The 9928-nt window shown below is 46.4% G+C and overlaps 1 protein-coding gene across 1 annotated transcript; it reads left to right on the forward strand.

The window, feature by feature from the left end:
- Positions 1–638: 638 nt before the first annotated feature.
- On the forward strand, positions 639–6867 carry LOC132324761 (patched domain-containing protein 3). The gene is made up of 4 exons (XM_059841229.1): positions 639–1546; positions 1798–1919; positions 2892–3037; positions 5010–6867. The coding sequence occupies exons 1-4, from the start codon at positions 815–817 to the stop codon at positions 6587–6589; spliced, it is 2580 nt and encodes an 859-aa protein (XP_059697212.1). The 5' UTR covers positions 639–814; the 3' UTR covers positions 6590–6867.
- The last annotated feature ends 3061 nt before the right edge of the window (positions 6868–9928 follow it).

The following is a 9928-nucleotide window of genomic DNA, read 5'->3' on the forward strand; positions in this document are numbered from 1 at the left end:
AATGTTCTCAGCCTGAAACCACTCAAATTACTGTCACCAGTGTCAAGAACACCAGTCTGCAGGACAGTTTTTGGACTTGCAAAGATTCTTTCTATGATTGCTACTGCATAAAGCTCTGGCATATCACTAGTGGTAATCTTGTGACTTGCCAATTGGAATAGCTAACACTTGTTTCAAAGTCTTTTATTTCTTCTGCTGTCACTTTTCTGTTTTCTAAACCAGTACACCGAGAGATACACATCACCACTGTCTGTGTTTTGCTCTCAGATGGAAGAATAATGCATAGCAGTGAAGTAGCGACTGCGGCAGCTTCGGGGAAAACACTAAAAAAGCCGATGACGTCTAGAGGCTGAAAGGAAGGCGCCGGGTCTTGCCGGGAAGCGGCCGGGTCATCACGGAGCCAAAGCCAGGATCAGGGCAGCTGTTCAGCACGGCGGGCGCTGCAAACGGGCTGGAACCCGCGGAGCCAGAGCCAGGGGGGAATACGAAGGGTAGGTGGGACACGGAGGGCAGGAGGGACACAAGAAAGCGGGGCGGGGCGCGGCGGGGGGACCCTGGTCTGCCCGCCCGGCTCCCACTGTCAGTCTCAGGGAGGCGGTGGAAACCCCGCTGAGTCACAGCGGGGGCGGTTCTACCCGCTGAAAAATGCGGTCCGAGGATCTGCCGGGCAGAGGGCGGCTGCGAACTCGTCTCCCTCTTTCACTCCTCTCTCTCTCCTGTCCTCCGCCGCCCGCACAGACCGCACCGTCGGGCCCCGGCGTGGGACGCGCCCGCGGCGAGGAGCCGCGACCGGCAGCCCGTGCCCGCCTCGCCCATGGCGGGGCCGCGGGACCCCGCGGAGCGCTGCTCCTGCCGCAACACCAACTGCGTGGAGCGGCCGCTGCGCCGGCTCTTCGAAGGGCTGGCGAGCGGCGTGGCCGCCCGCCCCTGGCCCTTCGTGCTGGTGCCGCTGCTGCTGTCGGGCGGGCTGGGCGCCGGCGTCGTCTTCCTACCGCAGCGGCAGGCGAACGACATCGAGGGGCAGTTCACGCCGACCTGGGGGCCCGCCAAGGCCGAGCGCGACTTCGTGCGGCGGCACTTCCCTACCAACGACTCGGAGCGCTTCTCCGCCCCGCGGCTGCCCACTGAGGGCGCCTACGCCGCCCTCATCGCCGTGGCGACGAACGGGACCTCGGTCCTGGACGCGGCGGCGTGGGCAGAGGTGCTGCGGCTCAACGCGACCGTGCACGACGCCGAGTACGAGCGGCTCTGCGCCCGCACCGCCGGCGGCTGTGCCAGCCCCAACGAGCTGCTGTCGCGGCGGGGCGATGCGGGACCGCCCGCCCCGGGGAGCCTCCGCTTCCCCGTCAACGACAGCGTCTTCTTGGGGGCCGCGCTGGGCGGCGTGGAGACGGACGGCGGGCGGGTGCTCGGGGCGCGGGCCCTGAAGCTGGTGTATTACCTGCGGGAGGACGGACCCGAGGCTCAGGACAGCCGGCAGTGGCTGGAGAGCTTCCTGCAGAACATCCCGTCCAAAGTGGTGGAGATGCGCCTCGGCTCCATTCAGGTAACGCAGGGGCCGGGTACGGCTGTGCGGAGCCGCCGAGCCCGAAATGTCCGGGCAGCCCCGGCGCGGGATGGAAAGGGAAAGGGAAAGGGAAGGGAAAGGGAAAGAGACGGTGGCAGGAGAAGGCAGGTGAGCTGCGAGGGCCAGGCCAATGCTTCTCTGCCAACTTGGTGTTTGGCCTTGCTTGTGCTTGTGCAGAAAGCCAAAGAAGAGGAAAAGTGCTTCAACGTTTCTTGTTGTTTTAATGGCAGGTGACTTACTTTACCTCATTGTCAAGACAACAGGAGTTTGAAGGAAATGCCAAGAGTGTGATCCCGCTCTTCTCCATAACATATTTTCTGACAATAACCTTTGCAATCGTCTCTTGCCTAAGGTAAAATGTCTCTAAGCCGTGGCTCAATGAGCAGTGATCTCTGCCGTTCTTTACCTCCCTCAGTTGGTTTCTGCTCTTCTCAAGTGAAGGCATTCTGAAGCTGCAGAATTTCAATGACATTTATAAGCAAAATGTATTTCTTTGCCTTTTATTGTCTACATATGTGTATCTCCCAGCTGCTTAGATGGTAGATGAAAACTTGAACGAGTGTTCAGTACTTAGTTAAGGTTCAGGTGGATGAGCAGTGGCTTCATAGATTCCTGCAAGTCTGGGTACAGCCTTAGTTGTTTTGCTTGCTTGTAGAGTCAGAGCCTTACCTGCTGTCCACAGAGAACTTAACCTGCCCTTTTTTTGTGCTGATGGAAAGTGAACTCTTGCACCCTCAACAGCTGTACAGCAGTGTCTGTGTCCTTTACTTCCAAAAATTGGACTTACAGGGTGAGTGGGCTGGTTTAGCGCTTGCATCAAGGATCATACCTATTAGAGCATTTCTTGTGGAATGCTTGAGCCAGCCCTCCAGGGCATCTTGGCAAAAGGCTGGTAGCCAACCTAACTGCTGAGAAAGTTTCTCTACACGGCACGTACTGCCTGAAAGGTGCTTCCACTGATATGCTACAGCAAGAGCTCACGTAAAATCAAAGACCTCCTAGAAATTCACCATTTTTTTGGGTCACCCAAAGTTGCACCGCACTAGTAGAGCTTATGTACCCTTATTTTGCCATCTCTTGTTATTGATGTAAAGCTCAATACACATCCTTACTCTTCTGAATATAGTTGGGCAGTGGTAATAATGTGTATAACACCTCCTAGAAAAATTATTATGTGGAATGCTGACACCTGGGAACTTTCCTAGCATCTTTCATCAGGAGTTATTCTGAGAGAGGGTATCACTGGTATGTGAGTACTTATCATGCCAAACACCTTGGCGAAATATTTGACACATAACTATGATATTCCTTGAAATATTTTCAGACTGAGCTGTATAAGAAATAATATCTGGCTTGCAAGCTGTGGAGTGCTTTCTTCTGGCTTAGCTGTATTAAGCAGCTTTGGATTGATGCTCTTCTGTGGAGTGCCCTTTGTGATCACTGTAGCAAATGCACCATTCCTCATTCTGGGTAAGTAGAAAAAGTAAGATGTATTCAGATACAAAGACCAGAGTGAAGTTAAAACAACCTAATGGTGTCAGTCTTTTATGATGTGAATGTCAAATAATACATTTTCTCCTGAAGTGAGTGTAGGAGCTACCCAGAGGTGCAGCCCCCTCAGAGCACCTACAGAGGTGGGCAAGCCCCTCAGTTCAGCTCGTGTGCCCACTGTTGGACTGGAGATTGGTTCTGGTGCAAGGGCAGCTTTGCCCAGAAGACAAGGCCTGATCTAGATCCACTGCTAGAGCAGGAAGGCTGTAAATGGGAGAGTGGTAAGGTTAGCACTTCTGGCATTGTTCTAGTGTCCCTGGAAGTGTAGCCAGGATGATTAATCCTCTGCAGTATAACATCTATGTACAAACCAGTCTCAGTCAGCTGCACAGCTGAAGTGATGCCCCATTTGGGCAAGCAGCTCCCCCTAAAAACCCAAGGAAGTTGTATCATTGCATCCTTGTTACACAGACTGCTTAACAGCCAGTGCTGAACTTTCCAGGTACTGACAGTGTTGCTGCAATTAGATAATGTTTCCAACTACGTAATGTTGCTGCAAACAAATTACTGCTTTTAAAATCCTTACTGGTCTCCTGTATCATACATTCATCTGATGTTTTCTTGGGCTTGGTCTCGCGCTGAGGAAAACACATGGAGCTCCCAGGTTGACGGAGGCTGTGCATCATCCTAAGATGTCCAGTGCAAATGCTGCTTTGGGCAGGCATTGTTTCTTTATTTCCTGTGTAATTCTAATGCAATTTTTATTTACTTTTGCTTGCTCATCATTTGCAGTGGCTCTGATTACCACAAAGCCCCTTTTGTATACCTGAGAAAGGGCTTAAGCCAGTCTCTTCAGATCTTCAGAAATAATGTGCAGACTTTTGTCTTCCTTGCGTTAAAGCAAACACATTCTCGGTACATCAGAGGATTTGCTTTGAGGGCTGCTTGTTTTCTGAAGCAGTCTGGCTCACTGCCACCCAGTAGTGCCTTTTGGTGTACTGCTTAATTCGTCTTTGCATGTTTACTGGCAATTGCCTGTTCAGGTAGCAGTTAATGATTTCATCTCTTCTTCTGTGCTTGGCTAAATCTCACTCTGCTATTTGCACAGCCTTGCTTTCCCTTTTGTGTGATTACTTTTCAGTGAATAGAAGAGCCCATGACAATATGGCAAAACACTGAAAGGTGTGAGATAATAATCTTGAGAGTTAGCAGAGGTGAGAGAAGCCCATTGGCTCTTCATTTGTGAACTTCAGCTCACTTACTCTGGCATCTTAGCAAAAACCCAAACCCAGGATCCAGTCCTCATAGCAGGTTTTCCCACAGACCAGTCAGGTAATATTTGTGAGCACATCAGTACAGAGATGAGCAAAAATGAATAAATTGTGAATAAGTGCTGGACAATAAACTGGAGAGAAGTGGAGGGCAAAGAGCACAGAAAAAGTAAGGCACTGGAAAACTGGAATCATTCTTCTCCCATGTGGCAGCAACTGCTCTTCCTGCCTTCTGAAGGCAGAACAAGACATTATTGGTCTAAGTTGCTGCAGTGCTGAAGAAGAGATTCCAGAGATAATGGGGGATGCTTCCAGTGGTAAGAATAGTTGAGTATCAGAATATTGATGCTTTGAAATCTGTGTCATCTGCATCATGGACATCAGCTACAAGACACTTGTCAGAGATGCAGTAGGTGTGCTCAGTCCTTCAGCAGAGTCACTGAGGGGTCAACAGCCCATCATGTCACCAGGAAATGCTGAAAGGTAATACATTCAGCCACACACCAAGGATCTGTTTTCCAGATTCTCTTGTAACTTGCATCAGCACTCAAGCAGTGTTAGTCACCCAACTTCCTTTTCCAGATTTTATGCAGAATGAAATGTGATTAATGTTGTAGTTTGGTTGGGTGTTGGTGGAAGCTGCATTTGCAGTGCAGCGTTAACAGTCTCTCCTCTTGCAGGGGTTGGCGTTGATGACATGTTCATCATGATTGCTTCCTGGGAACAAAGTTCAAGGAAAAAAGAGAAATCCAGTATTAAGTCTCTGCTGGCTGAGACTTACGCAGAGGCAGCACTTTCTGTGACCATCACCACTCTGACGGATGTTTTGGCCTTCTTCATTGGCACCTGGACTGCTTTTCCCTCCGTGAGGTCTTTCTGCCTCTATACAGGGACAGCTTTTGTCTTCTGCTATGTATATACCATGACCTTCTTCGGGGCAGTCCTGGTATTAAATCACAAAAGGGAGCAAGGGAACCGACACTGGCTGACTTGTATGCGTGTGGATGTAGATAAAGATCAGGCTGAGAACTCCTGCTTGTACAATGCTTGCTGTATCGGCAGCTGTTCTAGGCAGCCATCTCAGCCAGAGGGTGAGCATCCAATGAATGTATTCTTTAAAAAGTATTATGGCCCTTTTGTTACAAATAAATGGATCAAGGTGCTCATGGTGTTGCTCTACGGAGCATATTTGGGTGGCAGCATTTATGGGTGTACTCAGATCAGGGAAGGCATTGATCTGAGAAATCTGGCAAATGATGCCTCCTACGTTATTCCATACTATGATGATGATGACAAATATTTCTCCACATACGGACCCAGGGTCATGGTTGTCATTACTGAGAGTGTGGATTACTGGAACGAGTCGGTGCGTCTCGGCATTGAGAGCTGCGCACAGAATTTAGAGAACATTTCCTATGTAGATAAGAACCTCTCAGAGTCATGGCTGAGAGTATACACAGAACTTGACAAAAGGGGTTTGATAAATATAAACAGCAAGACTGACTTCTTAAATAACTTAACTGTACTGTTCAGAGTTCATCACAGTTTTGAATGGGACATAAACAAGACTCAGGATGAAATAGAGGCTTCACGTTTCTTCATCCAGACAGTGAACGTGACATCAGCCGTGGATGAGAAGAATCTCCTCAATGAGTTAAGAGAGGCAGCCGAGCAGTGCAGCATTCCACTGACGGTGTATCACCCAGCCTTCATCTTCTACGACCAGTACCTGGTCATAGTGCAGAACACTGTTCAGAACGTTGTCGTTGCTGCTGGGGCCATGCTCGTTGTCTCCCTTCTGCTCATTCCCAACCCCTTGTGCTGCTTGTGGGTGACCTTTGCTATAGCCTCTGTCATAGTTGGCGTTGCTGGTTTCATGACATTCTGGAACGTCAACCTCGATTCCATATCCATGATCAACCTGGTCATTTGCATTGGGTTTTCAGTAGATTTTTCTGCTCATATTTCCTATGCCTTTGTTACAAGTAGAGAGTCATCAGCCAATAAAAGGGCAATTGAAGCTCTGTCCCTGCTAGGTTACCCAGTTCTACAAGGTGCAGTTTCTACCATACTGGGCGTAGCTGTCCTGGCTGCAGCGAACACCTACATCTTTAGGACATTCTTCAAGATCATGTTCCTTGTTATTTTGTTTGGGGCTCTTCATGGTCTTGTTTTTATTCCAGTGTTTTTAACATTTTTTGGAAACTTTGGCAGATCACCCAATACCAAATCTAAAAAACTTGAACTTGAGAAATTATAAAGTTTGTTTGTGACTAAGTTTAATGTATTATAATTTATATTTATTATATGTGGATTCAGTTGTAATGACTGTCAGGGAATATAAGACATGAAGAAAATGAAAGACAAAAAAATAAACATAACAGGGAAGAAAAGGCTTCAGAAAAGCCAGGCAAGAAAAAATAATAAATTAAAACTCCTAAGACTGCATTTGCATTTTTCATTTTTGTGTCAACATGTTAATGTTTTTAAGTATTTTTTTGTGTTTACTGAATGTATTAAAGTTATTATAAACACTGACCACTGTGTCAGCGTAATGAACTACATTACATGTTTGTCAGGACATGTGCACAGTGGGGAAGAGTAACTTCCACTGGACTGCATTTTCCACATGTTTGCCTTGATGCTGCAACTCATCCCAACACTGAGCTGGAAGATAGCTTTTTGCCCAAGAGGCTCAAATCTGGATGTTTTCCAGCAAAATTACAAGAAGTCAGAACTGTCTCAAACTGCAATAACTCATAAGCCTTCAGGAGACAAAATGTTCTTAGATTCCTAATGCAGCACAAAAAACCTTGGGGAAGACTCACTGCAAGCTGACTCCCAATTTCTATTCAAAGCCTTTTCTTGGTGTCCTGTTTTCTAGCTAAGTTTGAACATCTGGTACCCTTAAGAAGTTTGTGTGTAGCTTCTGTTGCTTGCAGTTTGCAAAGGATGTGTTGTAGGTTATTGAACTTGCATGGACCTCCTGAGTATGACAGGGCAAGGATTCTCTAGAGAGAATCAGCCTGATTTGAGACAAAGTGAAAAGGCAACTAAGGTTTAAGCAGATCAGTCCTAAAACTGTAAACCCATAAATTCCATTCTGTTCATCCTGAGGAGCTTTCACTGAAAAAGAGCTAAGAATATATGAGAAGTGGCCTTCTAACTCATAGGGATAAGATGGAAGATAAAAATAAATTCATAATTTGTTGCCAATATCACGAATTACCCATTAAAATAAAATGAATGATGGTAACTGATATAATTCTGGAAAAATTGGTGTAGAACTTATTAAACAATTCAGTTCAAATCTGCTCCCATGGAGGATTTCTTCTGACTGAGCAAATGTGACAGGGTCTGCCTCTGTTTCCTGTGATTTTGGGCCCATTTCATGAGACCCAGTAGACAGGGCAGGATCCTTCTGTTTCCTCTAGAACAGTTACTGAAAGAGTATTGAAAGACTGAAACTCATATTAATCTTAGAAGAAATCTGCTCCTGAACTCAAAGTCAAAACTCCATGCTGAATCTCAGAATTACAGCTAGCAGCATTAAGTTTCCAGGACAGGGGACTAAACACAAAGCTAGATTTGTGAAAAAACAAATGCACTAGAATGCCCACTAGTCCCATTAAATGTTTCACAGTCCATACTAGGGCTATAATGGCATATGTTGCAGCCATTTATGCACTGATGATGCTGTGGAAGGAGCAGATGATGCTCTCATGTTGACCAATGCTATAGGAAAGCCTCTTAATAAACGTGTGAGCGATGGGTTTGGAAAAAGGGAAATCTACTTCTCAGGGAAGTAGAGAGAGCAGCCTATTTAAAGTGTGTGCTCTCACCTCTCATCGTGTTGTTTGGCCATGTTTTAGAAGTAAAAATAGCTTTCCTTGCTTCCAGCCCAGGTTTCCAAGAAGATCTATACAGCAGAAAGTTAGGAATAGCTTGATTGCTCTATCTTCATGGCCAGTTTAAAGGATTAAGATTTAGAACACTCTTCTGACATTTCAGCTGACTCAGGTCATCACAGAGTAAGAAGCAGCCGAAAGGCAAAGGCCACAACTTTAAGTGGAACTTTGCATTTTATTTTAAGCTTGCCAGTAGAATTTGGTCATGCCAGCCTCAGGAATACAGAAAATTCAGAATTATGTTCAAGTTTTAATTCTTTATTTTTATGTGCCATCTGCTTGTGACCACTTTAGAGGTATTTAAAAAGCAAACAGTGTATCTAAGCACTTAGCTCTGCCCCATTTTCAACAGCAGGAGGCTGTTCCTACTTAAAGGAACACCTCTCTGATTTCTGGAAGCTGCTTTTGTGGTTGTGATATGTTTACCCTGGCTGGACAGCAGGAGCCCACCAAAGCCACTCTATCACTCCCCTCCTTAGCTGGACAGGGAAGACAAAACACAGCAAAAGTTCTGTGGACTGAGATGAAGGCAGGGAGAGATCACTTATGAATTACCATCACGGGCAAAAGAGTTTTGAGTCGGTAAAATGAGTTTAGTTGCCAATCAAATCAGAAATAAAACCAAATTTTAACACCACCTCTTCCCCTATCCCTCTTCTTTCCTGTTTTCATTTTCACTTCCACTTTTCTCTACCTCCTCCCCCTCAAGTGGTAAGAGCAGGGTGGGGGCGGGACAGGAACTGGGGTTGCGGTCAGTCCACCACAGGTCGCCTCTTCCGCACCTGCCTCCTCAGGGTGAGGAAGTCTCACTCTAACCCTGCTCCCTCTCCTTCACTGACCTCGATGTCTGCAGAGCTGTTTCTCTCACCTGCTCACTCCTCTCTCTCTCTGGCTGCAATTGCTCTTTGGCAGAGCTTCTTCCCCTTCTTTAAGCATGATGTCCCAGAGGCTTTACCACCGGGGCTGACGGGCTCAGCCTTGGACAGGAGCAGGTCCTCCTAGAGCGGTCTGGCAGTGCTCTACTGGACACAGGGAAGCTTCTGGCATCTTCTCCCAGAAGCCACGCATGTAGCCTCCTCATTACAAAAACCATGCCACACAAACACAACCCAGAGCTCTCCTATCTCCGCCCATAATATGAAAGGAGAAATTCTAGCTCCTAGGTGCTCCCAAGAGCACCAGCCATCAAATCCAATGCCTCAACAGACAAGTTTCTTGGAATGTGTTACACGTTACACATGCAGAACCAACTAGGAATAGCAGTAAACTCTGCAGTAATACTTGTGCTGTTACCTTGGCCAGAAAGCAAAGATACAAGACTAGCCATAAAGTGTAAAGGGTAATAATCTTTCATGACCCAATGATACATTGCTATTTTTTTCTTTTTGATACTATCCTATGCATATAGCAAGAAGCTTTTAAATAAGAAAAGTTGGACTTAAGAACTTATCCCCATAAACAAGATCATTCAATACAGATTTCAGTAACTTCAAACAAGAAAAAGTTTTTTTGCTTCTCTTAAATGCAAATTCACATTATTTAGCTGGAAAAGATCCCTTCCAAGTCCCACTACTGAAGCAGCAATTGAAAAAAGGTGTGAATTTCTAGGGAGAACATTCCCTAGAAATCTCACTTAGAGTGCAATTTTGCCATAATTATTAAATTTATTTACAGTTTTAAATGTTTTATAC

This window comes from Haemorhous mexicanus, chromosome 1 (genome assembly GCF_027477595.1).
Source record: "Haemorhous mexicanus isolate bHaeMex1 chromosome 1, bHaeMex1.pri, whole genome shotgun sequence".
NCBI classification, from domain to species: Eukaryota; Metazoa; Chordata; class Aves; order Passeriformes; family Fringillidae; genus Haemorhous; species Haemorhous mexicanus.

Coding starts and splice junctions, on each gene's coding strand:
- LOC132324761 (XM_059841229.1), top strand. CDS start 815: ATGGCGGGGCCGCGGGACCCCGCGGAGCGCTGCTCCTGCCGCAACACC. Junction 1,547..1,797: donor TGCGCCTCGGCTCCATTCAG/GTAACGCAGGGG, acceptor TTTTAATGGCAG/GTGACTTACTTTACCTCATT. Junction 1,920..2,891: donor GCAATCGTCTCTTGCCTAAG/GTAAAATGTCTC, acceptor AAATATTTTCAG/ACTGAGCTGTATAAGAAATA.